The following is a 25,830-nucleotide window of genomic DNA, read 5'->3' as shown; positions in this document are numbered from 1 at the left end:
ACCACCCAAGATGGTACATACAAAGTTGATGGGTGGTCCAGGTTCCGGAGTTAACTTCCAGGTATGATGCGCCAATGATGCTGAGATACAAATAAGTAAATACTCTGCTTGCACCATTAACTTGCCTCCGGGCCTTACTTGATAACTCGCCAATATCACACACAATGAGTTTTCCGTGGTTCAGAATGACATTGCTAGGAGGCGGTCGTGAGTCCTTATCTCGACCTAGCAAACACAGAAGCTGATGGTAGCTGGGACTGGGTTGAAATTCACTCGACGCACATGATGCACGGCACTTTTTCTGCACCAGTGATGGGCCTGGGTTACCTTTTGATGAGCGGTTCGTCTTCTACTACTATCAACCCGGGGACCTTCACCATCTGATTCGCCTACTATTGTTTGGACGACTCTTGTTCTGTTTCTCCTGATGGATTGAACGTCATCGCCGCCTTGTTCTTGATTTGTAGCGACCGTACCTACACCTGAACAGACATATGCCGTGAGTTCTTTGCCCCATCTTTCGCCATTGGGTCACGCTGTATCATTCCGAGGCTATGCCATGGCATGCGCATGCTTTGCAATCATCATCTTTAGTGGAACCATGTCTCACTATAAACGCACTTGGCAGGCGATGTCACCTGATCTGCGGCGAAAGGTCGATGCAAACCGCGCAGCCAGACTCCTTCAAGAGCAGACCATAAAGCGTCAGATAGATGCTCAGGTCAGCATTTCTTCACGTTCTGTCTGATGCACATCTAATTTCTACGACTAGAACGATCCAGATGCAGGAAAACCCATTTGGGCCGACCAACAAAATCGTCGATAGTGATCGGTATCTCTGTTTAGCGCTCTCTTTTTCTTACTGGACAGTATGTGTTTACTGCGTAATTTGTAATGTCGGTGCCGCTCGACAGGTTCCCCCGCCGTGAGACGGTAGCACACATGCAGATCAGAATTGTGACCAGTCAATGTGTAATTGCACCCGTTCATGAACGCAATAGTGAGAAACATCTCACCATTGTCACTCCTCCGCGGATACACAGATGAAGCGAGATATACGCCATCACCGAGTTTGGGCCACATGACACTCATCTTCCACGAAGTTTGATCGTGAACGGCAATTACGCCATAACATGAGAGTGGCGAATAAATTCAAATTCATGTCGTGGTGATGTATTCAACAGGCTGTTTAACAAGTATGCAAACATTATGAATTACGAAAGATGCTCCTCCAGGATCTATAAACGATGAATGACACGATAACTAACACCACCTCCACCTCCATCCCAGTACCATGCAATTGACGATCATGAATCAGCGGCCTTTACGGCAGCCGCCCGGCCTACCGAGTCCGTCTTCAATAACGGCTGCTCCATTGACGATTCTGGTGAAGATGGAAGTACATCATAAGATGGCTGTCCTAGAGTATTGAGGCTGGAAATAGAGGTCGATACGGAGGTCGCACCAGGCGTCCCTGCGGATGGCTGCATGCTGTCAATATACATGGAAGCATTCTGACTTGAGAGCTTGGCTACTCCATCGGGCACGGCCGATGCTGAATCAACAGTTCCATTATTAATCATCGGAGATGAAGTGCCCGGTGTCAGGCATTGTGGGTAGCCTGAAATCGAGATTGTCCCATCACTGCGGGTGGCGTTGGCATCAACGGGTGTCTGCGAGTGAGATGAAGAGGTTGGTTGACCTGCTGCAGGAGTCATTGCCCGACTACCACCGTGATTCGCTTCGGCTATTGCCTCTCCTGACTCCAAGCTCCGGGCGCCCGATGGGATATTGGAAGCGTCGTTCCCTACTGTGTCTGTCGTCGTCCGATCCTCACTCGACCGACCAGCAGTATCTCCCTCTACTGAAGCAGTAGCAGAAGCTTCTTTCTTCCGTTTCTCTTCTTCTTTTTTCTGCTGCTCCTCATGCTCTAAAAGTGACAGGCGCATAGCCTCCATCACCATTAACTGAAAAAGGGATATTAGTTCAAATACGTCTGAGCACACAGCTAATACCTCTTCCAGATCTTGACCGCCAAGCCCCATCTGACCCAACAACTGACTGATGTCCGGCTGACCACCATTATTTCTATGTCGTCGACTTCTTCGACTGGTACCGTTGTCTACTTCACCGCCATCCTGAGCCTCGCCAGTCGGTAGGGGATGAACGCGGCCACTGGTCACACCAACTGGGATGAGTCTGTCTCCTACTTGACGCATGATTATTCGCCTGTTTGCACGGCGCGTAACTGCAGCTCGAACGGCGGCAAGTTTAGCTTCCCAGTCCGGCCTTATAGAATCTATGCACAGCAAAACATGATGATATGCGACATTTGAACATGAGTCATTTACCTGTAGTGACCACTTCCGGACTATCATGACCAAAGCTCTTGCGACGTCGTTTTTGGGCCGCATTGGGTATATTCTGCTGCGAGCCTTTGGGAGCATCCGACCATACTGGCAACGACTGAATAATAATGAGTAAAGAACGAAGTTACCTCGTCAGTGATAATAAGGAATATGTCTAAGGAAAACAAACCGTTCCATCGCTCCCAATTCCAGTACGCCATGATGGAGGTGTATATACTACACCAAAATTCTCCTGCACACAATATGGGCATGCTGCTGGCTCACATACGAGATGCGTAGCCGTGGGTTCGGTCCTCTTTATCTGAACAAAGCACTCCGTACATATTGCTTGATCGCAACACCTTGAATGGTTCATATTAGGGGGATAATACTGAGGCACAAGTTACTCAGTGGTTGCATGGCGCACGTGAGAGATAACGCACAAGGAAACATATTGGGCATTCTACAGCACCTCTGTAAATGGCAGCTTCTGGATAACGGCAAGACTCCTTCAATGCACCAGGCCGTTTAGATTGATGAGTTGGCTTTGTGGAATCTCGGGAGTCAACCCTTGTAGGAGGGGTGTCGGAGTTGGTACTGTCAGTATCTGGAATGACTCTCCTAGCTGACATGATCTGCTCATCGTCCCAGTTTTCATTATAATCTTCTAGAGGTCGATAGAAAGGAGCAAGCCTGCGATCTACGATGAGCTGGGTGACAATCCCATGATTCCAATCTTTGGGACCAGTGTAGACGCCCTGAGGAGCGAGATAACCGTAGTCAACGGTGTCGTCGTGGTGACCGCGTGAGGACGACGAGCTGGTGTTGCCCATGGCTTCAATTGCAAAGACGATAACGTGTTGGTAAGTTCAAAGCAACCAACGAAATTGGGGCGGCGAGACCGTCGTATGCGCGGCTTCCTTTGCTGTTCACTGGACAATTAGGTCACCATAGTGTATTTACATGTGTTTGTGTTTGGTGGCAAGTTGAAGGCCCGAATTTGAAAGAAATCGTTATCTTGCCAGGTTGTATTTGTAGGCTATTGGGCTTTTCATGCTAGGATCAAGGACCAAGGTTAGAAGCTGATGCACAAGTAATATGAATTTGGAGTTTTGCGCCTGATGGCGTGCTTGTCTGTACGTATCACATGTATACCGCGTAATTTGACGTATTACATCTTATACTGCATAGTCTAACTTTGATACTTGTTTCCTATGATACCGCCCGCGTTAAACTTTGGTTTCGAGCGCGCAACGTCCGTGCAATCATCAGGTTCAACCGTCAGATTTTCAGACGGGCCGCCCTCGTGGACGACAACTTGCGCAAACAAATCGGACACGTCAGCAAATTTCACAAGCGACATGGTAATGCAAATACCAGTGCTGCTGAGAGGTGCCGAGTCAAGCGTCTGTATTCTTTCTCTTCATTACGATCATGGACCATCCTTGGGCTAATACCCCGGAACAAGTCCTAGAGCACTTTGGCGTCGACAGTTCTCGCGGACTCACTGCAGCTCACGCCGCAAAGCATGCTGAAGTGTATGGAAAAAATGGTCAGTCGGCGTTGTCCACGTATTTGGTTTTGGCAGTTAACATTCTGTGCAGAACTTCCAGAAGAACCTCCGACTCCACTATGGGAGCTTATCCTAGAACAGTTCAAGGATCAGCTGGTGATGATCCTGCTTGCGTCAGCAGTTATATCCTTCATTTTGGCATTGCTAGATGACTCTGAGGATACTACTTTATTTGGAGCATTTGTCGAACCCATTGTCATATTGCTCATTCTTATTGCGAATGCAACTGTTGGAGTGGTTCAAGAAACAAACGCAGAGCAAGCCATAGACGTGAGCGTTATTGTATAGCTTCGTGGTGCACTGATGTTCAACTGTGTTCGTGCAGGCCTTGAAGGAATATTCCCCAGATGAGGCCAAAGTCCTCAGGTCCGGCCAATTAGCCCATATTCACGCTTCTGAACTCGTTCCAGGTGACATCGTTTCAGTCTCAGTTGGCGACAAAATTCCAGCGGATTGCAGAATCTTGTCCATATCCTCCAGTAGCTTCAGGGTAGACCAGGCCATCCTCACTGGCGAGAGCGTTAGCGTGAACAAGTCGGTCGACGTTGTCTCTGACACAGGCGCCGTGAAACAGGACATGACAAACATGCTGTTCTCTGTAAGCGCTCTCACCTTCTCGACGTTCGACAAGATATTCATAATTATCTAGGGCACCACAGTAGTCAATGGGAGTGCGCGAGCCATCGTCACTTTCATTGGTATGAAGACCGCTATCGGCCACATTCATCATTCAATCTCGCAGCAAATCAGTGAAAAGACTCCACTCAAACGCAAACTCGACGATTTCGGCGACATGCTGGCCAAAGTGATCTCCGTAATATGTATCCTGGTATGGTTGGTCAATTTCCGGCACTTCTGGGACCCTGCACACCATGGCGTAATGAAGGGTGCTATCTATTACTTCAAAATTGCCGTGGCTCTTGCGGTGGCTGCGATCCCAGAAGGCCTTGCTGCCGTCATTACAGCATGCCTTGCTCTAGGAACAAAGAAGATGGCGCAGAAGAACGCGATTGTCAGGAATTTACCAAGCGTGGAGACCCTCGGATGTACCAACGTCATTTGCTCGGACAAGACGGGCACTCTCACTACTAACCAGATGAGTGTTTCAAAGGTGACATACGATTTACTACCGTATGAGATGCATCTCACCCAATCTTGCTACTCAAGTTCCTTGTCATCAATGCACAAAGCGGCCTTCCAGAAGACTATCATGTTGAAGGTACAACTTATTCCCCACAAGGCGCGATCACCTCTACCAAAGGAAAGGACGTGGATCTGCAGTCTGATCCTCTCAGACGTCTCGCGGAGATTAGCGCCATCTGTAATGATGCGAAGATCGTCTACAATTCTGTGAGCTCTACCACACTACCATGCAGTGTTCTTCATCCTCATTGGTGTTCCTAGGACAAGGCCTCATACAGTAATGTGGGGGAGCCGACTGAAGCTGCCTTGAAAGTTCTCGTAGAGAAGATTGGTTGTCCGAGCAAAGAAGTATCCCAGTCCCTTCCCACGCTTTCGCCGTCTGTGCGGGCGAGTGTAGTGAATGAGTACTATGAGCGCTCCATCCCGAAGCTACTCACCATGGAGTTTTCACGTGACCGCAAGATGATGTCTGTCCTTGTACGGTTGAATGGAAAGGGTGCCCTCTTTGTCAAAGGAGCCCCCGAGTCTGTTTTGGAGCGGTGTACTTCAGTTATGGTGCATGGCAAGGTCATTCCATTAACTGCAGAGCTACGTAAAATACTCCTCGCCCAAACGGTTTCTTACGGGTCCATTGGTCTTCGCACTCTGGCCTTCGCCTACGTAGACGTTCAAGACGTTGATCCCGCTCACTATCAAAGTCAAAACACTAGCGATTATACTCGCTTTGAACAGAATCTGGTGTTCGTTTCTCTTGTTGGAATGCTCGATCCTCCAAGACCGGAGGTCCGTCTCGCTGTTGCGAACTGTAAAGCCGCTGGTATTCGTGTTATCTGCATCACTGGCGATAATAAGGGTACTGCAGAAACGATCTGCAGGCAGATTGGGATCTTCGGGGAGAATGAAGACTTGACAGGGAAGAGCTATACTGGCCGGGAACTAGATGATCTCAGTGCTGAAGAGAAGATCAAGGCTGTACAACGTGCTAGTCTCTTTACTCGAACAGAACCAGCGCACAAGAGCCAACTTGTTGATATCCTGCAAGGTCTCGGGCTTGTTGTAGCGATGGTCCGTCGGCGTACTTGCCATCTCTGCCTAACTCACACCTCTCTTTCTAGACTGGCGATGGTGTAAACGATGCTCCAGCACTGAAAAAGGCAGATATCGGAGTCGCCATGGGAAGTGGTACTGATGTTGCCAAACTAGCTGCCGATATGGTGCTCGCGGATTCCAACTTTGCAACTATAGAGCTTGCGGTAGAAGAAGGTAGACTCATATACAACAACACTAAGCAGTTTATCCGATACCTGAGTACGCGCGATTCACTTTATCTTAGTCGTTCTTGCTGACCCTTCCTAGTCTCGTCAAATATCGGCGAAGTCGTTAGGTAGGACTGTATACTGTTATCATTCCGAGTGGTCCTGACAGTTGACCATAGCATATTTTTGACTGTTCTGCTCGGCATGCCAGAAGCCCTTATCCCAGTACAACTCTTGTGGGTCAACCTTGTTACGGACAGTTTGCCTGCCACCGCCCTTGGGTTCAACCCACCTGATCATTCTATCATGCGGGTCCCTCCAAGAAACAGTCGAGAGCCTCTTGTTGGAAAATGGCTGTTCTTCCGTTACATGGTCGTTGGCACTTACGTCGGATGTGCTACCGTGTTCGGATATGCGTGGTGGTTCATCTTCTACTCAGAAGGGCCACAGATCACATTCCATCAACTCGTGTGTATTCCTCTAACTCAATCATCCGTTCCATATTGATGAGTGCGGCAGACGCATTTCCACCAATGCTCTACACTCTTTCCAGAAATTGGCTGCGAGATGTTCACGAACGTTATGGCGCATCGGGCGACAACCATGAGTCTGTCGATTCTGGTAACGGTAGAGATGTTCAACGCAATGAACTCGTTATCTGAAAATGAGAGTCTGCTATGTTTACCCGTGTGGAAGAACCCGTTCCTTGTGGGAGCAATAACTCTTAGCATGGCACTTCATTTTGCTATCTTGTATATTCCATTCTTCACGGTCAGTCTTCCCGCATCAATTTCACTAAATTTGGAAAGTTGAAAACGTTTGTTCTTAGGCGTTGTTTCAAATAACACCGCTGAACTGGGCTGAATGGCAAATGGTTTTGTATCTCAGCTTGCCTGTCCTTGCCATCGACGAGGTTCTAAAATTTGTGACGGTGAGTATTAACAGTCTGCCATATTCTTTCCTGTGCCAAGCTCATTTGTTCATAGACGACGTTTATTGACCCACCCACCCAAGTGGAGCTGAAATGATGGGATCATATTTTGGATTACGAATGTATCAGCGTTGTAATAACGGAAACGGCTAGAACCCTAGAAGTTGTCATTATCTTGAGATGGTCGTACTATCACTACCAGTGCTGACAAGTACTGAGTCCCGAATTGCAACACAGTCAGGCAATTGACATGTCACCCATGAATATCATGATAAAATACACATGCCAGAGCTGTCAGCGGCTTGGTTGCAACCATGGGCAGCATCAGGCACTGCAGCACCCTCCTTCTAATTTGAGGGCCAATCGGGTATAAGCCTGGGCGTCTAGAAGCCGTAAGTGATATTGTGATAGTCACAAGAGTCTCCATATAATATGTTGTATCTCAACCGTCGGCTCACGTTCACTTTCTGACTATCACCTTCTGTGTTCAAATTTTTCACAACAACGACCAGTCACTCTTTTTTGGGATTTCCTTCCCGTCGACCCTCACGCTCTCTACTTGTTTTCTAGGCTGACTGCATGCGCTTCTTTGCTCACTTGTCAGTGTTACTGTCGTTCGTGCTATCGTGGTGCTCGGTGTCGGCCAGCAGTGCCCACCAATTCCACCGACGCCATCATGATGGAAAGCGTCTGAATTCGGCCCTCGCTGTTCGGGAGCCAGGAGATGTTGATATGTACAAACGTGATTTCCCCAATTCCCGTTTCACATTTTATGCGGTCGGTCTGGGTGCTTGCGGTCAAGTAAACCAAGCCAGCGACATGGTATGCGATCATTTCAAATTAATTACCTGAGGCTAACTCTGATTATTTAGGTAGTCGCAATGAATACACAGGTAACAATTTCAAATTTCGATATTTTTGTGCAATTCAATGAGATTTTCTAGCAATTCAGTGGATCATGTTTTCAAATGATCACGATTACTTGCAACGGAGTGTCATCGCAGGCTCAGGTTGTTGACGAGGTAAAGACATCATGCATCGTGATACTAGTTGGATTAGTCTGACACCCAAAATAGTGTATGGGATGCCCCTACGGTGGCCTTGATTTTTCGGAAGGCCTTTTCCAGGTTTTCGGTTCACTTGGTGCCGGTGTGCTCACTGGTACATGGTCCTTCAATAGTGCCTCTGCTCCGGCACCGTCACCTAGTACATCCACCTATCAACCGCCCCCAGCCCCAACCACTACTTCGCGACCCCAACCAACGCCAACCTCAACCCCACCTCCTCCACCTTCGACAACCTCGAGTCCCAGCCCTACACCGTCCTCATCTTCAATAACTTCGAGTTCAATCAGCTCCTCAACCTCAAACACTTCTATTTCGTCGTCGCCTTCGTCATCGAGCAGTGCCTCGAGCACAACAAGTGCCGATTCTGTAGCGGAGACCGCTGGGTCTGTTCCTGCGTCTGTCGGAGACTCTTCCGCTCTCATGAACCTCAACCTGGCAATGGTGTACCTTGGCGGACTCCTTAATGACGCTCAGACGTAATATTAGCTGTTTCAATTTCGCATTCTGCTGCGAATTACTTACAAAAGTATGGCATTGCTATATCTACTTTGTGGACGTTTCTCTAGCTCGTTAAGATTCAAAGGACTTATTCTTCAGCCAGTAGCTGCTATACCCACATAATATCGTACATCCCATTGCCTATTCAAAGTTTTCGGGGGCGGTTTTACTTGTCAATGATACTGTTATTACAATGTCGGAAATTCCTTGTTTCGATTTCAATACCTTGTCGGGCATTTTAAGGTTTAAGCTTAGGGTGAAATGGATGGCCCTTGAAAAGGGTTTATGTAAATGATAGAGTCAAATCACCATAGAAATGTGGTTGCAACGGGTACGGCAATGGTATGGCATGTGGTTATATTATTGAAAAATAGCAAGATTCCTTGCAAATTCGTTTCAACAATAACCTCCTCATCAGTTTCGGATATTTGCGACGCGGTTTGGTAGTAACTGCGGATGTTCCCGGGGTCCTAGTCTGATAGTGGTTGGTATGAAGAGATTTGACTATTTTCCATCGTAACATAGACCACTCCCTTCCCTAAGCTTCCAAGTAACAAAGCTGTAATCTTACGAGCTAGTCATTCTCTTGTGTATACGCTCCTTCAACTTCAAATTTGACACAGATCACCTGCACCGGAAACTTGTGCCATTCCTGCCTTACAAATCGCACAATGCGGGTCACTACCATTCTCGGTTTTCTCTCTACAATCATTCCTTTCAGTTTCGCCAACATTCATGGTAACCACTGGGGCAGACGTCACCAAGAAGTTGCCATCCGTGCCCGTGGTGATGTGGATGTCCTTAAGCGTTCCTTCGATAACTCTCGGTTCACCTTCTATGATGTCGGCTTGTAAGTTCCATCCACGGGTGCCTTATTTGAATATTGCTCATCACTTCTTTTTCAAAGGGGTGCTTGCGGAGACACCAGTGTTCCCACTGACTTTGTCAGTATCGATAAGATATCTGGATGACGTCTTCTCATGTTATGTGTCATTTCTAGATCGTGGCGCTAAATGTCGATCAATACGGCAGTGGATATCCTGGTCCAATGTGCTTCATGTCAATCACGATTTCTTATGGTGGAAAAACAGCCCAGGCTGTTATCATGGATGAGGTCTGTACTCCACTACGCTATTCCATACTGTGACCTTACCCACAGACGGCTAGTGTATGGGCTGCCCTTATGGTGGACTTGACTTCTCTACCGGTCTTTTCGACTACTTTGCGGATGCGTCGGAAGGTGTGATCTACGGGTCATGGTGGTTCAATGACGGAACTACTACCACGTCAACTAGCAGCTCAATCTGGACTCCTGAGCCTACCACCTCGACTCCAGCGACGACATGGACTCCTGATCCTACGACTTCGTCTTTGACGCCAACATGGACACCTACTACATCTTCATATACTTCCAGCACTCCGACTCCTACCACTCCTACTCCGACTCCTACTCCTACCACTCCTACTCCCGCCACCACTCCCACCCCCTCGATCCCCACCACCACTCTCTCTTCGTCTGCTTCGGTCAATTACAACTCAGGTGTGGGCAGTGGGATTGCCGTCCCCACAGGGTCTGCTGTGGCTGCGCCAGACAGCGCCAACCCTCAAAATCTTCTGGCCTTGAACCAAGCCTTGATTGAGATCGGAATCATGCTAGTAGCCGAAGAGAGCGGTATTTAAGGTCGTGCACTGGAACATTTCATTTGGACACAGGACGCAGTGTCTATCTTTATTACAATATTTTACTCGGTTACTTCTTCACATTTCACACAGCTCTTCTGCACGTTGAGCTCGTAGATTTGTTGCAGTGCTGTTTATACCCTTTCCCCTGAACATTCCGTTGCATAAATATGCTGACTCCGAACTTGCTAGTCATATGTTCTCGCGGTCATAGATATTGTAAAAATCATGTTGTTTTTCTTCGAGTTGAACTCAAATTATGGAGCACATTGGGAACAAGTGAATGATGCCATTTACCGTTGTAGACTACGAGTCTAGGCTATACCATGCATGGATGAAAGAAAAAGTACTTCTCCGCAAATTAGTGAGAGAAGCCGATTAGAAGGACGTTTAGTCCATGTTCCTTCACCCACTTCAGGGAGCTCCTACGGCTACTTCGCCGAAGATCCTTACGTAGGGCTTTCTTGCTGGGTTGCATGATCTGTTGCAGCTCGCCTTGATCTTTTCCCCGCTTCGCTACATAATCGTTGATATTGACATGTAGCGAGGCCTTCAGAAGTTTTGTTGCTGATGATATGCTGGCGGGCGGCTGTTTGGAAATACCGAATTCGACAACAAGAGCCTGCAGAAGCAGGAGCTTCACACCGGGATTATTCTCCTTCACAGGGGCATCCAGGTACCTGCCCGCAATGAAGATAACTTATTTCAATGAGTATCAGCAAATACGCACTGCGTAATGTACGCCGCAGCATCTTCATATGAACCATTGGGGGTTCTTGCCTCATGCGTTTCTGGATTCAAGATCTGCTCTACATTTTGGTTTGGTTTGTGGGCTTGGTTCGTATCCGACTCATACTGCACTTTGTTGACTGATAATAGATTGAATGGAATGGACAGCATATCCTCTGGGGTGCTGTCGCCGGAATCACTGTTGAACGAACCCTCCGCTGAGGCACGGGGTAACAGGACATAGTCCGTGTCGCTGTCAGTAACGCTACTCTCCGATGAGTATTCGTCGCTGACGCCCCAGACAACTACATCTTCAGAAGCTTCTGTAGCACAACAAGAAATGCTGCTTATGATTTCGACGGAGGAATCGCTATGAGAGTCGGTCATTTTCAGTGCTGGTGCGATTGAATAGGGGCTTCGATGCCTAGTGTCTACTAGTGCGCAATCAACGCATCTTACGTGCCTCAGCATTTTTTACTTACCTGGAATGATTCGGTCAAATGATTCAATAGAACTCTTGCTATTGGTTTTAGTAGGTGGAAGTCACAGAAGGACGAACGGACGAGCGAGCGAATCTTGCGAAACGATGTTAAGATCTATCTAGACTGTCGCGGAGTTTGTAATCCAATTATTAGTTGTCGACGTCACTTCTGTGAAAAATCTCACTGGGCGGCCAGGCCTGGTTGGCCATACATTCTTCAAGTTCGAGTTTGCCACGCAATGAGCACTGATCCAGTTCCAAACTTGCCGGAGACACAGCGGGCTTGGAGATCTGTGAAGCGAGGCAAACCTTACGAATCTCTTGTTTTCCAGACGGACGTGCCTGTTCCTCCCCTTTCACGTGGGGAAGTGCTTGTGAAGGTCCAGGCGGCAGCACTTAATCCGGTGTAGGTGTCCTCACAGGACATTTATTGAACTCATTATATCTTTGAATTTCATTAGAGGATGGAAGCTCATGTCGGTTGCGCCCGACATCCTTGCCAGGAGACCAATAACACCAGAACATGATTTCGCCGGTGTGGTTGTGGATGCAAACAGCACTGAATTCTCCGCAGGAGACGAGGTTATCGGGTTTATCCCTGTTCGTGAGTATGAGTATTCTCGTGCACATATCACATTGACCCAGGTTGTCGGATAGCACTGCAATTGAAGACGGGGCAGGGGGCGCTGACAGAGTATGCAAAGCTTCCTGCTACTCATCTAGTCCTGAAACCGTCCAATGTCTCTGCGATCGAGGCTTGTGGTCTTCCCCTAGCTGGGGAGACTGCCTTTCAGGCCCTAATCGGCATTGGAATGCTTCAAGCTGGCCAGTGTGTGTTCGTCAATGGCGGCAGTTCAGCGGTTGGCATGAATGCCATTCATATTGCGAAGGCTCTTGGTGCAAAGGTTGTCACCAGTGCTTCGTCAAGAAACGAGGAATTTTGTCGTAACGCGGGGGCAGATGAAGTATGCGCTTTCCCCTGTAGTTATTTCTTTCCTAACACCCCGCCAGTTTCTCGATTATACGAACAAACCTCTTCATGAGCACTTGGTGGAAAATCCGCCCTCACCCAAATTTGACATCATCTTTGATGCCGTTGCTTTGGTTGACCCCGCTCTTTACAAGCACTCGAATGCCTACATGAAACCAGGAGGTATATTCATCTCAACTGGACCTTGGCCAGACCTAAAATCGTGGGGCGGATCTGCTGGCATCTCAAAGTTTCTTTCTTTGACCTGCGAAATTCTGAGGCCATCGTTCCTGGGTGGTGTTAATGCAAAGTGGACGTCAGTGCATTCTGCTACCAAATCATTGCGCGCCGCTGACATACGGTTTACAGCATGGTGAGCGTAACTCACAAGCCACAGGATCTTGCAAAGCTGCGCGATTTAATGGCGGAAGGTATCGTACTGGATCTTTCGTGTGTTTGGTGCTCGGGTTTACCGCATTTCAAGGCAAACTCAAACTGATAGTAGACTCCGTGTATGGATTCGAGGACGTTCTCGCTGCGTACGAGCGCATCATGACATCACGAGCTACTGGCAAAGTTGTAGTCAAAATAGATGGCAGCCTGTGACAACGTCATTCAAGTACTGGTCTGCCGTAGATACATTTCGTTACCTCGTGCAAATGATTCTACCTGATATCGAATCGGGATCGTTGAGAGGCACCGAAGAAGTTAATCACCAGACCGAAAGTGATGGCATCTGGTTCTGACGAACTCGCCATGATATTATAATTGAAATGTATATCGACTTGCAACATTAGCCATCTCTGCAGCCTTGGCAGGTCTGTAAACGCGTCCAACACGCGTCCATACTAATAAATGTTTACATTAATTATGAGGCTAGCCACAGAGCTGATTATGAAGCGATATTATGTCAGCAGATTAGATGTGGGGGGAGGACCCTGTGCCCATTGCCCAACATCCCTTCCTTGCTGTTCGTAATCTTCCTTCATCTTCGCTTCAACGGAGGCGGAACCTGGAATCATCGACCGTAATATCGCAGCAGCTTAGGTGCAGTGCATTCTTGCAACCATGGAGGTAAGCTCTTCGCGCTTCATCGTCGTTGATTCTTGTTCAAGTTAGTATCTAGGGCTTGCTCGATTTCTCGAGGGAGTTCGATGTTTCCCTGCTGGATAAAGTCGTCATGGCATTTTACACCGGCTCTGGCCAGGAAGTGAGTGGCGGAGCTACCGTTCGCCATTTGCGATGAACTCACATTCATTTGACCAGCAACAAATGGCTCAACACGTGTTAACGCAGTTTGAAGAACATCCTGATGCATGGACAAGGGTTCCTGACGTTTTGGAGAGATCCTCATTCCCGCAGTCAAAGGTACTGTCCTTTACGAAAGGCGTGTTTATAATAGCTGATTCCGTATTCGCAGTACATCGGCTTGCAGATTCTAGAAAAGCTCATTGTGACGCGATGGAAAACATTACCAGATGGACAGAGATTAGGCAGGTTGTTCGTTGATATAACTGACGTGGCTAACGTCGCGTGTAGGAATCCGTAATTTCGTTGTTGGAGTCACCGTCAAGGTGGCATCTGACGAGACCACCATGCGGAAAGAGAAGACGTACATCAACAAACTGAACCTCGCCCTCGTTCAAGTGAGTGATACGCATACATGAGTATAGATGATCTTTATGGATCAAACCTTTCAGATTCTGAAACAGGAGTGGCCGCATAACTGGCCAACTTTCATCACTGAACTCGTGGAGTCCTCAAAAACCAACCTTTCCTTGTGCGAGAACAATATGGTCATATTGCGGTTGCTTTCAGAAGAAGTCTTCGATTTCTCCGCTGAGCAGATGACGCAAACCAAGATCAAGAATCTGAAGAATCAAATGTGCGGCGAATTCAGCGAGATCTTCAAACTCTGTTCCGAAGTTTTGGAGGAAGCCCAGAAGACAAGTTTAATCAAGGCAACTCTCGAAACATTACTGCGTTTCTTGAATTGGATACCTCTGGGATATATTTTTGAGACCATGATAATCGACACACTTTTGAATCGCGTAAGATTGTCATCACTTCGCCTCAAACTAAGTTAACTGTTCTGCAGTTCCTAGAAGCCCCTGATTTTAGGAATGTGACGCTCAAATGTCTAGCAGAGATTGCTGGATTGAACGTGGGCCCAGAATATGATCCAAAATTTGTCATATTGTTTGCCATGGTCATGACCTCCGTCAACCGCATGATTCCTCCTTCTACCAACATTGCTGCGGCATATTCTTCAGCATCAGACGCCGGTCAGGAGCTCGTTCTTAACCTCGCCCTCTTCCTCTCCAACTTCTTGTCCACCCATCTACGCGCTGTCGAGACCGAGGCGAACCGTGATGTTCTGTTAAATGCACATCTTTACATGGTAAAGATCTCCCAAGTTGACGAGCGCGAGATTTTCAAGATCACTCTTGAATACTGGTCGAAACTCGTGGCAGAACTCTACGATGAGATCCAAGCTCTTCCTATTGGTGAGAGCGGATTACTCATGGGCTTGAGCCTCGGGAGCAGCAGCGGAAACATGCTCAACGGCATGTCTTTGAGAAAGAACATCTACAGCGACGTCTTGAGTAACTTGAGACTTGTTGTCATCGAGCGAATGGTGAAGCCAGAGGAGGTGCGGTTCAATTTTCCTTTCTTGTCTGTTCGATATAACGATGGTTCCAGGTACTAATTGTCGAAAATGACGAGGGTGAAATCGTTCGTGAATTCATGAAGGAATCGGATACGATTGTCCTCTATAAGCAGATGCGGGAGTTGCTGGTCTATCTTACGCATCTTGATGTTGTGGACACCGAAAATATACTGACCGAAAAACTTGCAAAGCAAGTCGATGGTTCGGAATGGAGTTGGCAGAACTTGAACACGCTTTGCTGGGCCATTGGAAGCATATCAGGAGCAATGAGTAAGTGTTATTTTTGTAGCCGTCTGATCTGTTCTAAACCCCTCTCGCAATCTACAGATGAGGAAACCGAAAAACGCTTCCTTGTCACCGTCATCAAGGATCTATTAGGATTGTGCGAAATCAAACGAGGCAAAGACAACAAAGCTGTCGTCGCCTCAGATATCATGTACATCGTCGGCCAGTATCCGCGCTTTTTGAAGGCACATTGGAAATTCCTGAAGACAGTCGTCAATAAGTTGTTCGAGTTCATGCACGAGACCCATGAAGGTAAGGAGCCTATTGATGAAATACTCTCGTCACTCTGAACATGTCTATATGACACCTCCAGGTGTGCAAGACATGGCATGCGACACGTTCATCAAGATTGCTCAGAAGTGTAGGAGACATTTTGTCATGCAACAATCGGGAGAACAGGAGCCATTCGTAGACGAAATATTGCGGCTACTTCATCGCATCACTGTCGACCTGTCGCCTCAACAGGTGTGTTGCGTGATCTTATTTGGGTATGCCTTCTTATTTTCCAAATAGGTACATACCTTCTACGAGGCCGTCGGTTACATGATTTCCGCGCAGCCCAACAAACCTCAGCAGGAGAAACTCATTGCTAAGCTGATGGAACTACCGAATAACGCTGTGTGTACCTTTTTCATCAGCGAGAGAAGTCCCTTGCTCACAATTTCATTAAGTGGGATTCATTGATGGCTCAAGCGGCGCAGAATATGGATGTCCTAAGCAACCTTGATAATATCAAAATTCTATCTAATGTTCTCAAGACGAACGTGTCTGCTTGCACATCTATTGGCAGCTTCTACCTGCCTCAGGTGGGGCGGGTCTTTTTGGACATGTTGGGTCTGTACAAGGCAGTCAGTGGCATTATCAGCGAGACGGTAGCTCGGGAAGGTTCGTGGTTCAGCCTTCCCAATTCCTTCCTGTACCGTAGCTAATCCCCAATCATTAGGCACCATTGCCACCTAAGACGCCAAAGATACGGACAGTTGCGCACCGTTAAGAAGGAGATCTTGAAACTCATGGAGACGTATATCAAGAAGGCTGAGGATCTCGAAGCCGTGAATACGAACTTCATGCCTCCACTACTGGATGCAATTCTTGGTGACTACAACCGCAATGTACCGACTGCACGAGATGCTGAGGTGCTGAACGTGATGGCTACCATCACAAGTCGTCTCGGGGTAAGTGCATAGGGTGGCCAATACCGTGCTTGCTCGCTCACCCCATCCTACAATCACAGCCTTTGTTGACTCCTCAAGTTCCTGCCATTCTTGATGCAGTCTTCGAGCCTACATTGACCATGATCAACCAAGACTTTTCTGAGTTCCCAGAACATCGCGTTGGGTTCTTCAAGCTCCTCCGAGCAATCAACCTTAATTGTTTCCCTGGTATGTGTTTCTTGATTTTAGAATCGTCTCCTCGCACTAAACACTTTACAGCTCTGCTTGGCATTCCACCGCAACAGTTCAAGCTATTCATGGATAGTATCATCTGGGCAATTAAGCACACGATGCGTGATATTGCTGACACCGGACTCAACTGTGAGTACATACTTCACGTACATGGAGAGGGCGCACTTACGGTTTCTTTTAGTGTGCCTTGAGGTGGTCAACAATTTTGCTGGCGCAGAGACTGCCGTCAGCAATGCGTTTTTCCAACAGTACTTCTTGAGTATTGTGCAAGATATATTCTTTGTACTCACGGACACAGACCACAAAAGTGGTTTCAAGCTTCAAAGTCTTCTACTAGCTCGCATGTTCCAGCTAGTTGAGACGAACCAGATCCAAGCACCCCTATTTGATCCTGCGCAGATGGCAGATCCTACCGTTTCAAATTCCGTGTTCCTTAAAGAATATTGTGCCAATCTATTGAAGACAGCATTCCCTCATGTGCAGAAGTGCGTCCCCTTTTTCACTTTCCTGCTGGCATCTCTGAATGATTTCTGCAGCTCGCAAGTTCAAGTCTTCGTCTCGGGTCTTGGCGAGTTCCACGGCGATATCAACCGCTTTAAGCTCGCTCTACGTGACTTCCTCATCCAGCTTAAGGAGTTCTCCTCTGGCGATAATGCCGAGCTGTTTTTAGAAGAAAAGGAAGCAGAAGCACAGATGAAGGCCCAAGCAGAACGAGAGATGGCGATGCGTATCCCTGGCATGCTCAAACCTTCGCAGCTCGAGGACAAAGACGAGGATATATCATGAAAGGTCCCAGTCCTTCTGCCATGTACCGTAGTTTCTCGCACAAGTCGCGCCCCATCTCACCCTGCATGCACTCTACGTCTCACTTGCCTTTCCTCAGAAAGTGGACGAATCTCATTTTATCACCTTTTATCATAGCAACTCATTCTGCTATCGAAGATTTCTTGTGTTCTCGGTATCTAATGTATTAGTGTGTAGGCCAGGCAATACAAGAAAGTAGTATATCTAACTTATCTAACATGTGTTAGGACGAAACCCACGGAAGCAAATCGCGTGACTCTCCACCTGCACTCCATCGCTGCTGTCGTTCGCAGTCTGCTGGCTTCGCGCTTATCCGTGTCTGAGCTCCACTCTGTGACACGGAAAATGAAACCGCTTACTGGGACGGATCGGTAACATAACAACATTCGAGTTGGTGATGACGCCTGCATTACCTGAAGTTTCATCCAGCTGAATGATGAGGACAAGAAGGTAACGGGCCTGTAGATGGCGTCTCGAGTCTCGACGTGTCGCAAAAGGCACCTCATGACCGATGGTTGGGATGGGATGAGCATTTGAGCACAACTCTGGGTTCTTCAGAGGATGGGGGCGAAAGGATAGGCACCTCTACCGGTTTCTTGGTGAGGAAGACGGCATTGATCTAAGAAGCCATGACCATCTCTGTCTTCACCTTGATCCGTCAAGGACCGTTTCCCAGGACGGTGTCAGCAGCTGGTTCGATGAACTGACGCAGGTTTCGACTATCAGCCGTATTTCACTGCAGAGAACTTCTGTAGCGACATATGGGGATCAGTGAAGAGACACGTGCGGCAGAAACCAGAGATAAGGCTTACTTGAGTCATCCTTGTTCTCTTCGTCTTCAATCTGACCAGTCATATATCCCTCAAGACGTCTACACGCTGAAAGTAGTCGACGAATCGCGTTTTCTGCGAATTGATAGTAGAACATCTTGGTCTAGAATTGCCTGCGTCGTTCAATGTCCACTGGTATATCATCGATCGAGGAAGGGTTGGAATTTACTGAAGAAAAAAGATCACACTCTATTTGAAACTCACGATATGAAGGGAAAGAACCTACCTCCAGAACATTGAAGTAGAGCGTTGTTGAAAATGAGGAACAGTGCCAGAGTATAGTTTGTTACTAAGACTGCAATGGTACATTACTGTTTGGTAGTGTGCGCCGTGTCAGTGGAGGAAGTTCCAACCTTTATTCATCACCATCACGATGTTCAAAAAGTATACGCTAGAATTGTATTTGCACAGCAGCTCGTCGCTCACGATTACATCCTAGATTTACGCCTTCCACAGATATCGCAGGCCAAACGCCACCCAAGTCCTCTGTACAACGATCGATAAGGGCTGCTGTGCTTCAACAGTGGAAGATCGGACTAGAAACACTCGAAGAGATCTGGCCCAAGAAGGAGACATTGATCCACGTAAAATGGTACGTCTTTCCATGTTCTGATGAGTCTGTCAGACTATCTGACATACTTGGTCTGCATGACAAGAAGCAGAGAACACATCTCAATATACTCCGTGCAAAACGTACCCCTCTTTTTCCAGCATTTTGATGGGCCGTTTTACCCCACCCTTCGATTACTTCACCAGTGTAAGCGACTCCTCGGGTCTGATGGTGTCAAAACATATGAAATGCACCATTTACAGATCCGTTCATTCTACCTAAAGTTGGCGTTGACAGGGGCGCAATTCGCTTTCTGCTGGCAGGTGCTCCCATGATGTGTCCCGGATTAACTTCAGCTGGAGGTTACCTTCCCCCGCCTGAGGAAGCATTACCAAAAGGTACCGCTGTTGCTGTACATGCTGAAGGAAAAGAGCACGCTGTTGGAATCGGAATCACCACGCTTGGCACGGAGGACATGCGGAAACTGAACAAAGATGTAGCTGTCGAGATTGTCACACATCTTGGAGATGACTTATGGGCCTTGCAAACTCTGTAGTCTCCGAGCGCCTTTTTGGGTGCTTCCATTATAATATGCAACCTTATCTACAAGTGACTATGCGGTATCTTAACAGTTGCTAGCACACTTGTGGTCAATACTAGCGATTTCCGGGTTCCGTACAAGCCGGTACGGCGACGACGAGTCTTTTTTACATACAATTGACAGAATCAATGCTAGCGAGCCCCGGACTGTCGCCACTGTGCAAGCCGGTGGGGTAGCTCTTCTGAGTCACATCACACATCCGTTTGTTCTACCTTTCACACCGCCTGTCACGTACTAACCTCAGGAACATCGTTCGGCAATGGAAGATACCTCCTTCGCGTATTCACAAGCCACGACTCGTGCCCGTGCTCGAAAGAATCGAAGAAGTAATGGCAGACGCGAACCGCCCTTGCTGATAGACCTCGTAGATCGTTGCAAAGCGGATATCGAATCCAATGGCTGGATAACGACTTGTCTGGGTCGGGACCATGCTTTCATCGTCTGAGCGTCTTGTTGATTGCTATCAGGTCTCTTACAAGACGCCCTGCGGAGGACTAATGTATCATGTCCTGATGTGCTGTGTCTTGGTCTGGGGAGTCCCTCATCGTCCCGTGAGGCCCGAGCGCAACTGGCTTTCCTCATCAGTTCATGCACCATCTTGGAAATAGTGAGTCACACCATGTCACGGCGCTACTACTAGTACTTCTTCTGACGCCTGGTTCTTTGTGTTGTAAGGGTCCATCAAATGTTTCCGTATATGATCCAGTGTTTACGGATGCAGATAAGGCATTATTCCAGAGCTTCGGGATGCGATGTTTGCCAGACACAGCAAGTCTTTTGTTCTGTCATGTACGACAGTGTCCGATAAGTGCCTGTTTTATTCCAGGACGGAAAGCATGCGGTACAACGTCCAACAATCCTGTATATGCCGCATTGTGACCTGAAGCTGTACGAAAACATTATCGGTGCTAATTGGTCAGAAGAGCAACTGGCGCGCATCATCTTCGTTGCGAACCGGTTCAGCGATTACACCGACAAGTACGTGTACACTATCACTTGAGAGGGTGAGTTTATAGACCCCCTCCGCAGCCACCCCCAGTCAAAGTTAGAAGTCGAATCTCCGTACTTGATGCGTTTAGGTGAGATTGATCATGATAACAACGAATCCAGGTTAATCTCACGGTCGATATACAGTTCCTCACCTCGAGTGCCACTCTCTTCCCGCATTAGAAACCTTCTCTTCAGCGTTCAATAACATTTCGGTCCAACACGTGAAGCACCCCATTCCGCAGTCAGTAGAGGTCGCAATAAGGTGATCAGTGCTAAAACGCCGTTCCTCCCACAGCGGTAGCGTAATGTCGTGAGAAGGAGGGTTCAAGTTATTCCCCGTGATGAACACTCCTGAAGAGGCGGAAGCGAGAACCATATTCCCAAAATGGAAACTAACATACATGAACAAAGTGACGGTTATGTACACTACTTACTATAGGGCAGAAAACCATATTCTAGGTTAAAAAAGGCGAAACTAACATTCATGATAGACAGCATTATACGAAATGGAGTGGTCTTCATCGGGAAACGGAAGGGGATCGAGCGCATAACGATCAAAATAAGAGTCCGGGTGCCGGATGTACACGTGAGGCTGTGACCGTCGCCTCCTCCTTTGCCCTGGAAGAGGCAGGGACGTCGGATCCACAAAGTCAAGTTCTGAAGAGCGCCCTAGGGAAGGCGTGGAGAAGGGCATCGGACTCGTCGTCTGAAGTGTCCTCTATGGCTTCTGGGACAGATAGATCGTCTAACTCGTCGGCATCATAGTAGGGTAGAGCGTCATACGCTGGAAATGATGAAATAGGAGACTCGATGATGGGACCAAGATCATATGGACGAACAAGTGGTGGATGGAAAGGCGGATATGGTACAGGATATGGCACAACGTATGCTTGATGGCTGAGTAGGTCGTCCGACGAAGACATTGGTGACGTTAAGGGGCTAAGTGGGGGATCTTCATCATCTTCAACCGCTAGGACGGATATGCGAACGTCGGCATCCGATGCGTCATCTCCACCTTCGACTAGGGATTCTAGAAGTGAGTCGAGCCACTCAGCTTCGGATGTACTGGCTCCGACCCCCACAAGTTTGGAAGCGTCGGGGAACATGAATGAATCCAACTCCTCTTCCTCGTCGTCGTCTTCGTTATCCCCGGCATCGCTTGAAATGTAAACATGTTTTGAATAGGAAACACTGGTCGCCGCACTGGGCTCATAGGGGGCGCTAGGTGGTCGAAATATAGAGTTTTTGAGAAGCACCCAGCGGTGTAGGCTGCCTCCCATAGCTGAATGTAGCTTGGAACGGGCCATGGTGGAAAGGTCTATGGGTGCTGCTGACATGTGAGGGGCGGTGAATTTCAAGGCGTATGATGGAGTGGCGTCTGATACGTCCAAGACAGAATATGAGTATATGATTCCTTCCTGGCCAAACTCATATATAACGTACCCGAGTCAAAAATTGTTCTACCAGGGTTGAAACTGGTTTGACCGGTGTATACGATAGACGATGAATGGTTCGAACAAGATGGTGCCGTTGTTGGATTTACGGGCAAGTTTGTTAACCATACTTCAGGAGAATGGAGGGCCTACGCTCTTTAAAGGGACGCGGCAATGACGAATTGGAGAGGGGCTCTGTTTAAAGACGGAGAGCTTATTGTGCAAACATGATGATGGACGGGGAGGAAAAAGTGTGGACGGCAGGGGGCGAAGACGGTCTTATATAGGAATTTTGAAATAGAGAAACCGTGACAATGACTCAAAATGATGCACTTCGGAAAGAAGCATTTACCCGGGTCACCGCCGAGCGATATCACAAATATATCCAAACAACCTCCTTTGCGATAACGCCACCACGCCAACGATAAAAAAAAAGTTATATGCACCGCGAGGTTCCAGCTATCTACACGACTTGAACGCCGTTCCGACAGATGCGGCCCCCTCAACCCTCATCCATCTGGTCATCCCTGCCTTCTTCGTCCTTGACGGTATCAATAAGTTTCTTCAGTTTGTTGACACTCTTTGGTGATGTATCGCGTGCTATGGCGAGCCAGTGCGCCGATTTTACCTCATCACCCATTAATCGATATACTTTCGCAATCTGGAACACTACATTTGACTCCTCGGGAGATGAGTCACGAAGCTGAAGTAGATCTTCCAGCGCTTCCTGTGAGTGTGGGAGAAAAGTTATGTAAAAAAATGGAGGTCAACGTCCCGATCATGGCTGGTAACCAGGTGTTCACTTACACCGTATCTTTTCATGGAGATAAGGATTTTCGCTCGACGATAACGAACGAGCGCATTATCTGGCGCTACGCGAACTGCCTGATCAAATAATGAGTGCGCAGCCACCTTGTCACCCCGACGCTCGACAGCCTGAGAGGCCGAAAGGGTCGATTAGAGTCAGGAAAGTCGTATCAAACAAGCGACACACCATGCCCACACAACCTAGCAAAACTGCATTATTTGGATGAATCTCAACTGCCTTGCGATAGTGATACTCAGCAAGGCGTATTTTGCTCATCCGCAAATAGCAGGTACCAAGTCCATACCTATGGCGAAGTCAATCAGCATGAGAAGCCACTTGACGTGTCACATAAACCTAACCAAGCATTGTAATGTCGCGGATCTGCGCGGAGGGCAGTCTGGAAGAACCCGATAGCTTTGTCTAGGTCTTCATCAATAGACTCATGTCCGCTAAGAGTGTACGCGTAAGCACAGGACGGATCCATTTCAGCAGCTCGTCGAAAACACGTAAGTGCCTGAGACCGCTCTTTCTGTAAGGAAAAAAGATTGCCAACTGCGATCCACGCCTGCGAAGAGCGTGGGTTTACGTTCATAAGTTCTTGTGCAAGATATGAAAGCTGCACGTTCTGCTGAAGGTGCCATAGAAGAGTCGAGTAAACCTCCATATCGCCCAACCGATAAGGCTCCAGAGCTCTAGCTGCCCTGAACGCTCGCTCTGCCTATAATAGAGAAACAACGTAAACGGAAAGAAGTACATAGCGGTGCCAATGATAATTACGTACTGACGCGTACTCGAGTCGTTCATAGTGGGCTCGGCCCACCATCGCCAATACCCACGATGATTGCTGGTGTGCAAGCGGTATCTGGTCAAGTTCCATGAGACAGGAGTAACAATCATATTTGGACAAAGCTCGAGTAGCACGTGCAAATCGCCGGAGCAAATCATAGATATATTGGTCTGCCATCTCCGAATCGTACGCTTCTTGAGCAGCGAGTTCATGCGCCGCAGTCCAATTGCTTGGCGCGGGCGATGTCTCAGAGGGAGGTGACTGAGCATTCGAAGTTGGCGAGGTCGAGGACGCGACCTCGCCATGCAAATTGGCATCATCCTCACCATCCGAGTCTATGGATCGCGATCGCGAGGTAGTCAACTGTCGGCGGCGATCTCGTGGAGGTGGATGCTTCAAGAAATAAGTCAGTAATTGATATTAGACCAAAACACAACCAGGTAAACAGGCTCGAAATTCACCCACTCACCTTGAGGGGCTTGCTAGTAGTGCCGCTCAAGAGCCGCGTGCTTCGCCGCGGCGCAATAGTAGCACTCCCTCTCTCGTTCTTGGTAATTCCACCACTAGCAACTGGCCTGGATGATATGACGGGCTGAGAACGACGACCCGGTGATGAGAAGATATTAGCAAATTTTAGGGCCGGGCGTGCGCGTGCCTTTTTCGAGGTTTCGTCCACAGTCAGCTTGGACGGCTTGCATGCGACAGTCTCAGTGCTCTTTTGTCGAATCGTTGATCGAAGCCTCTTCTGCGCGGGACCAGTCTCATCCGCCGAAGATAGTGGTCGAGCGGCGGGCTGAGACGGGCCGGACCCTGCTGGCTCAAATTTAGAATTGCGGGGTGGAGGGTGAAGAAATGAGTTCTCCGTATGAAAGAATGGTTCGTTAGTAGCGCTAGAAATAATGCAGAAGACCATGTCAGACATATTGCATCATGAGAGGGTCGTGGCCGCTTTACATGGAGTCGCGTGGATCTAGTGGAGGATCCATTCGGAAAGCTTGAGGGACGTTCTTGCGGCCACGAAATAGAGTGGTATTGGCAGTGATATCAGGCGTAAAAAATCCAACTCCAGTAGCAATCGGGCCAGAGAGGGCCTTGGCTGGTGGGGGCTCTTCTGGCGGACCCTGTTTGACTGGGGCGGGACGCACCGGAAAGATCTCGTCTACATCAGGAGCCGTACCTAAAAGTGAAAGTTAACTAAGTTAGTTGTAGGATGTGACAATAAGCCCAAGTTGATCACCGAGAGAGCACAAGCCCTCAAATGCTTCCCACAGCATGGGGTTGAGTGCGAGAGCTTGTCGGAAACTACGAGTAGCCTGCTCAGGAAGATTGCCTTTCATTGCCATCGTTCCAGATCGACATCGCGTTGCAGCTTCCTCCGGGAATGCGCGCGAGGTTCGAGAGCCCATAGAAGCTGCAGAGAAGGTCAGAGAGTGTACGGCAATATGAAATGGAATGCGCACCCGTCGGGGTATAGGTGGGATCCTGTAGACTAGCGTCAAAAGCTTCGTGTGCTAGCCTGTGCCGACCGAGAGCAGCACAACACTTTCCCTTGATCTCTAAGCATCCACTACATGTCGACTGTTGAACACCAGTGACTAATTGTAGCCCTGAATGTGGCTGACCGGATCGAAGAAGTGCTGTGGCATAAAGATGACGCGCATCGTGGTTGTTCTCGTCCATGACAAGGTAGAGTTCCGCATAGAAAGCTGCAGATCTGACGAGGTCAAAATCGAGACAAGTCCATACGAGAGTTTGGAAACGCTGTCTGATTTGTGGGAGAAATGCAGGCCTTGTAACGGCTTTCGAATCTTCAAGTGGCATTAGCACAGGCCTAGAGCATGAGAATATAAGTCAGGGAAAAATATGATTAAATCCAGTCCCCCGCAGACTAGCGTGTCTGTCCCAGGAGGCAGTGCTTGAAATTTGAGACGGCTTGATGCAACGCGGTTATGAGAAGGTCAAGCAGTGCAACGCGAGTTCCCCATAAAC

At 48.2% G+C, this 25,830-nt stretch overlaps 13 protein-coding genes across 13 annotated transcripts; 8 read left to right on the top strand and 5 right to left on the bottom strand.

The window, feature by feature from the left end:
• The first annotated feature begins 110 nt into the window (after positions 1 to 110).
• Positions 111 to 1,110, top strand: F5891DRAFT_1007800 (uncharacterized protein). The gene is made up of 5 exons (XM_041360500.1): positions 111 to 207; positions 311 to 340; positions 468 to 499; positions 629 to 721; positions 773 to 1,110. Exons 1-5 carry the CDS (start codon positions 165 to 167, stop codon positions 824 to 826), a joined length of 252 nt encoding a protein of 83 aa, XP_041231608.1. The 5' UTR covers positions 111 to 164; the 3' UTR covers positions 827 to 1,110.
• F5891DRAFT_1007793 (uncharacterized protein) lies at positions 1,103 to 3,335 on the bottom strand. The gene is made up of 5 exons (XM_041360499.1): positions 2,792 to 3,335; positions 2,539 to 2,739; positions 2,352 to 2,466; positions 2,016 to 2,299; positions 1,103 to 1,967 (listed from the first exon to the last, which is right to left on the bottom strand). The coding sequence occupies exons 1-5, from the start codon at positions 3,179 to 3,181 to the stop codon at positions 1,308 to 1,310; spliced, it is 1,650 nt and encodes a 549-aa protein (XP_041231607.1). The 5' UTR covers positions 3,182 to 3,335; the 3' UTR covers positions 1,103 to 1,307.
• A 396-nt stretch (positions 3,336 to 3,731) lies between these two features.
• On the top strand, positions 3,732 to 7,644 carry F5891DRAFT_1007784 (uncharacterized protein). The gene is made up of 12 exons (XM_041360498.1): positions 3,732 to 3,900; positions 3,953 to 4,191; positions 4,247 to 4,519; positions 4,571 to 5,032; positions 5,089 to 5,271; positions 5,326 to 6,129; positions 6,180 to 6,372; positions 6,421 to 6,448; positions 6,500 to 6,788; positions 6,840 to 7,091; positions 7,150 to 7,251; positions 7,307 to 7,644. Exons 1-12 carry the CDS (start codon positions 3,783 to 3,785, stop codon positions 7,346 to 7,348), a joined length of 2,985 nt encoding a protein of 994 aa, XP_041231606.1. The 5' UTR covers positions 3,732 to 3,782; the 3' UTR covers positions 7,349 to 7,644.
• F5891DRAFT_1007782 (uncharacterized protein) lies at positions 7,645 to 9,038 on the top strand. Its single transcript, XM_041360497.1, has 4 exons — positions 7,645 to 8,073; positions 8,124 to 8,144; positions 8,196 to 8,273; positions 8,328 to 9,038. The coding sequence occupies exons 1-4, from the start codon at positions 7,831 to 7,833 to the stop codon at positions 8,796 to 8,798; spliced, it is 813 nt and encodes a 270-aa protein (XP_041231605.1). The 5' UTR covers positions 7,645 to 7,830; the 3' UTR covers positions 8,799 to 9,038.
• Positions 9,039 to 9,250: 212 nt separating this feature from the next.
• F5891DRAFT_1007780 (plant expansin) lies at positions 9,251 to 10,852 on the top strand. The gene is made up of 4 exons (XM_041360496.1): positions 9,251 to 9,666; positions 9,724 to 9,760; positions 9,817 to 9,930; positions 9,984 to 10,852. The coding sequence occupies exons 1-4, from the start codon at positions 9,488 to 9,490 to the stop codon at positions 10,494 to 10,496; spliced, it is 843 nt and encodes a 280-aa protein (XP_041231604.1). The 5' UTR covers positions 9,251 to 9,487; the 3' UTR covers positions 10,497 to 10,852.
• On the bottom strand, positions 10,853 to 11,842 carry F5891DRAFT_1007776 (uncharacterized protein). Its single transcript, XM_041360495.1, has 3 exons — positions 11,708 to 11,842; positions 11,227 to 11,656; positions 10,853 to 11,176 (listed from the first exon to the last, which is right to left on the bottom strand). The coding sequence occupies exons 2-3, from the start codon at positions 11,610 to 11,612 to the stop codon at positions 10,858 to 10,860; spliced, it is 705 nt and encodes a 234-aa protein (XP_041231603.1). The 5' UTR covers positions 11,613 to 11,656; positions 11,708 to 11,842; the 3' UTR covers positions 10,853 to 10,857.
• On the top strand, positions 11,843 to 13,432 carry F5891DRAFT_1007773 (NAD(P)-binding protein). The gene is made up of 6 exons (XM_041360494.1): positions 11,843 to 12,112; positions 12,168 to 12,310; positions 12,364 to 12,671; positions 12,718 to 12,992; positions 13,046 to 13,107; positions 13,161 to 13,432. Exons 1-6 carry the CDS (start codon positions 11,946 to 11,948, stop codon positions 13,280 to 13,282), a joined length of 1,077 nt encoding a protein of 358 aa, XP_041231602.1. The 5' UTR covers positions 11,843 to 11,945; the 3' UTR covers positions 13,283 to 13,432.
• Positions 13,433 to 13,616: 184 nt separating this feature from the next.
• Positions 13,617 to 18,083, top strand: F5891DRAFT_1007772 (CRM1 C terminal-domain-containing protein). The gene is made up of 17 exons (XM_041360493.1): positions 13,617 to 13,750; positions 13,803 to 13,886; positions 13,943 to 14,044; positions 14,097 to 14,169; positions 14,216 to 14,322; positions 14,377 to 14,727; positions 14,775 to 15,329; positions 15,380 to 15,617; positions 15,675 to 15,884; positions 15,946 to 16,097; positions 16,146 to 16,250; positions 16,304 to 16,521; positions 16,594 to 16,807; positions 16,867 to 17,014; positions 17,066 to 17,167; positions 17,220 to 17,523; positions 17,575 to 18,083. Exons 1-17 carry the CDS (start codon positions 13,745 to 13,747, stop codon positions 17,822 to 17,824), a joined length of 3,219 nt encoding a protein of 1,072 aa, XP_041231601.1. The 5' UTR covers positions 13,617 to 13,744; the 3' UTR covers positions 17,825 to 18,083.
• F5891DRAFT_1007768 (uncharacterized protein) lies at positions 18,084 to 19,026 on the bottom strand. Its single transcript, XM_041360492.1, has 2 exons — positions 18,655 to 19,026; positions 18,084 to 18,591 (listed from the first exon to the last, which is right to left on the bottom strand). The coding sequence occupies exons 1-2, from the start codon at positions 18,767 to 18,769 to the stop codon at positions 18,488 to 18,490; spliced, it is 219 nt and encodes a 72-aa protein (XP_041231600.1). The 5' UTR covers positions 18,770 to 19,026; the 3' UTR covers positions 18,084 to 18,487.
• Positions 19,027 to 19,045: 19 nt separating this feature from the next.
• Positions 19,046 to 19,778, top strand: F5891DRAFT_1183082 (uncharacterized protein; the record flags this gene model as incomplete). Its single annotated transcript, XM_041366243.1, has 4 exons — positions 19,046 to 19,056; positions 19,112 to 19,264; positions 19,332 to 19,429; positions 19,486 to 19,778. 4 exons carry the CDS (start codon positions 19,046 to 19,048, stop codon positions 19,776 to 19,778), a joined length of 555 nt encoding a protein of 184 aa, XP_041231599.1.
• Positions 19,779 to 19,953: 175 nt separating this feature from the next.
• Positions 19,954 to 20,892, top strand: F5891DRAFT_637506 (SRR1-domain-containing protein). The gene is made up of 4 exons (XM_041372603.1): positions 19,954 to 20,242; positions 20,291 to 20,430; positions 20,499 to 20,591; positions 20,650 to 20,892. The coding sequence occupies exons 1-4, from the start codon at positions 20,083 to 20,085 to the stop codon at positions 20,821 to 20,823; spliced, it is 567 nt and encodes a 188-aa protein (XP_041231598.1). The 5' UTR covers positions 19,954 to 20,082; the 3' UTR covers positions 20,824 to 20,892.
• F5891DRAFT_1250092 (uncharacterized protein) lies at positions 20,864 to 22,120 on the bottom strand (the record flags this gene model as incomplete). Its single annotated transcript, XM_041369874.1, has 2 exons — positions 20,864 to 21,519; positions 21,548 to 22,120. 2 exons carry the CDS (start codon positions 22,118 to 22,120, stop codon positions 21,289 to 21,291), a joined length of 804 nt encoding a protein of 267 aa, XP_041231597.1. The 3' UTR covers positions 20,864 to 21,288.
• A 499-nt stretch (positions 22,121 to 22,619) lies between these two features.
• Positions 22,620 to 25,824, bottom strand: F5891DRAFT_637539 (uncharacterized protein). Its single transcript, XM_041372604.1, has 9 exons — positions 25,302 to 25,824; positions 25,079 to 25,252; positions 24,796 to 25,018; positions 24,311 to 24,731; positions 23,836 to 24,234; positions 23,414 to 23,772; positions 23,241 to 23,358; positions 23,054 to 23,182; positions 22,620 to 22,973 (listed from the first exon to the last, which is right to left on the bottom strand). The coding sequence occupies exons 1-9, from the start codon at positions 25,660 to 25,662 to the stop codon at positions 22,749 to 22,751; spliced, it is 2,409 nt and encodes an 802-aa protein (XP_041231596.1). The 5' UTR covers positions 25,663 to 25,824; the 3' UTR covers positions 22,620 to 22,748.
• Positions 25,825 to 25,830: the final 6 nt, after the last annotated feature.

The sequence above is a fragment of the Suillus fuscotomentosus genome (genome assembly GCF_016647785.1).
Source record: "Suillus fuscotomentosus strain FC203 chromosome Unknown F5891scaffold_6, whole genome shotgun sequence".
Lineage (NCBI taxonomy): Eukaryota > Fungi > Basidiomycota > Agaricomycetes > Boletales > Suillaceae > Suillus > Suillus fuscotomentosus.
Note: the sequence above shows the minus strand (reverse complement) of the source record. Positions and strands in the feature narration are given on the sequence as shown.

Coding starts and splice junctions, on each gene's coding strand:
- F5891DRAFT_1007782 (XM_041360497.1), top strand. CDS start 7,831: ATGCGCTTCTTTGCTCACTTGTCAGTGTTACTGTCGTTCGTGCTATCG. Junction 8,145..8,195: donor TAGTCGCAATGAATACACAG/GTAACAATTTCA, acceptor GAGATTTTCTAG/CAATTCAGTGGATCATGTTT. Junction 8,274..8,327: donor AGGCTCAGGTTGTTGACGAG/GTAAAGACATCA, acceptor CACCCAAAATAG/TGTATGGGATGCCCCTACGG.
- F5891DRAFT_637506 (XM_041372603.1), top strand. CDS start 20,083: ATGGAAGATACCTCCTTCGCGTATTCACAAGCCACGACTCGTGCCCGT. Junction 20,243..20,290: donor CTGGATAACGACTTGTCTGG/GTCGGGACCATG, acceptor GATTGCTATCAG/GTCTCTTACAAGACGCCCTG. Junction 20,431..20,498: donor CATGCACCATCTTGGAAATA/GTGAGTCACACC, acceptor TTGTGTTGTAAG/GGTCCATCAAATGTTTCCGT.
- F5891DRAFT_1007773 (XM_041360494.1), top strand. CDS start 11,946: ATGAGCACTGATCCAGTTCCAAACTTGCCGGAGACACAGCGGGCTTGG. Junction 12,311..12,363: donor TATCGGGTTTATCCCTGTTC/GTGAGTATGAGT, acceptor GTTGTCGGATAG/CACTGCAATTGAAGACGGGG. Junction 12,993..13,045: donor GGTGTTAATGCAAAGTGGAC/GTCAGTGCATTC, acceptor TACGGTTTACAG/CATGGTGAGCGTAACTCACA.
- F5891DRAFT_1007776 (XM_041360495.1), bottom strand. CDS start 11,612: ATGACCGACTCTCATAGCGATTCCTCCGTCGAAATCATAAGCAGCATT. Junction 11,177..11,226: donor GCTGCGGCGTACATTACGCA/GTGCGTATTTGC, acceptor CATTGCGGGCAG/GTACCTGGATGCCCCTGTGA.
- F5891DRAFT_637539 (XM_041372604.1), bottom strand. CDS start 25,662: ATGCCACTTGAAGATTCGAAAGCCGTTACAAGGCCTGCATTTCTCCCA. Junction 23,359..23,413: donor CCGCGACATTACAATGCTTG/GTTAGGTTTATG, acceptor ACTTCGCCATAG/GTATGGACTTGGTACCTGCT. Junction 23,183..23,240: donor TGCTAGGTTGTGTGGGCATG/GTGTGTCGCTTG, acceptor TCGGCCTCTCAG/GCTGTCGAGCGTCGGGGTGA.
- F5891DRAFT_1007772 (XM_041360493.1), top strand. Junction 14,045..14,096: donor CCTCATTCCCGCAGTCAAAG/GTACTGTCCTTT, acceptor CCGTATTCGCAG/TACATCGGCTTGCAGATTCT. Junction 16,808..16,866: donor CCATCACAAGTCGTCTCGGG/GTAAGTGCATAG, acceptor CTACAATCACAG/CCTTTGTTGACTCCTCAAGT.
- F5891DRAFT_1007784 (XM_041360498.1), top strand. CDS start 3,783: ATGGACCATCCTTGGGCTAATACCCCGGAACAAGTCCTAGAGCACTTT. Junction 4,520..4,570: donor TGACAAACATGCTGTTCTCT/GTAAGCGCTCTC, acceptor ATAATTATCTAG/GGCACCACAGTAGTCAATGG. Junction 5,272..5,325: donor CGAAGATCGTCTACAATTCT/GTGAGCTCTACC, acceptor TGGTGTTCCTAG/GACAAGGCCTCATACAGTAA.
- F5891DRAFT_1007793 (XM_041360499.1), bottom strand. CDS start 3,181: ATGGGCAACACCAGCTCGTCGTCCTCACGCGGTCACCACGACGACACC. Junction 2,300..2,351: donor TCCGGAAGTGGTCACTACAG/GTAAATGACTCA, acceptor TGCTGTGCATAG/ATTCTATAAGGCCGGACTGG. Junction 1,968..2,015: donor GCGGTCAAGATCTGGAAGAG/GTATTAGCTGTG, acceptor TCCCTTTTTCAG/TTAATGGTGATGGAGGCTAT.
- F5891DRAFT_1007800 (XM_041360500.1), top strand. CDS start 165: ATGAGTTTTCCGTGGTTCAGAATGACATTGCTAGGAGGCGGTC. Junction 341..467: donor GGGTTACCTTTTGATGAGCG/GTTCGTCTTCTA, acceptor CTTGATTTGTAG/CGACCGTACCTACACCTGAA. Junction 500..628: donor CACCTGAACAGACATATGCC/GTGAGTTCTTTG, acceptor CGCACTTGGCAG/GCGATGTCACCTGATCTGCG.
- F5891DRAFT_1007780 (XM_041360496.1), top strand. CDS start 9,488: ATGCGGGTCACTACCATTCTCGGTTTTCTCTCTACAATCATTCCTTTC. Junction 9,667..9,723: donor ACCTTCTATGATGTCGGCTT/GTAAGTTCCATC, acceptor TCTTTTTCAAAG/GGGTGCTTGCGGAGACACCA. Junction 9,931..9,983: donor AGGCTGTTATCATGGATGAG/GTCTGTACTCCA, acceptor ACAGACGGCTAG/TGTATGGGCTGCCCTTATGG.
- F5891DRAFT_1007768 (XM_041360492.1), bottom strand. CDS start 18,769: ATGTTCTACTATCAATTCGCAGAAAACGCGATTCGTCGACTACTTTCA. Junction 18,592..18,654: donor AGAGAACAAGGATGACTCAA/GTAAGCCTTATC, acceptor ATGTCGCTACAG/AAGTTCTCTGCAGTGAAATA.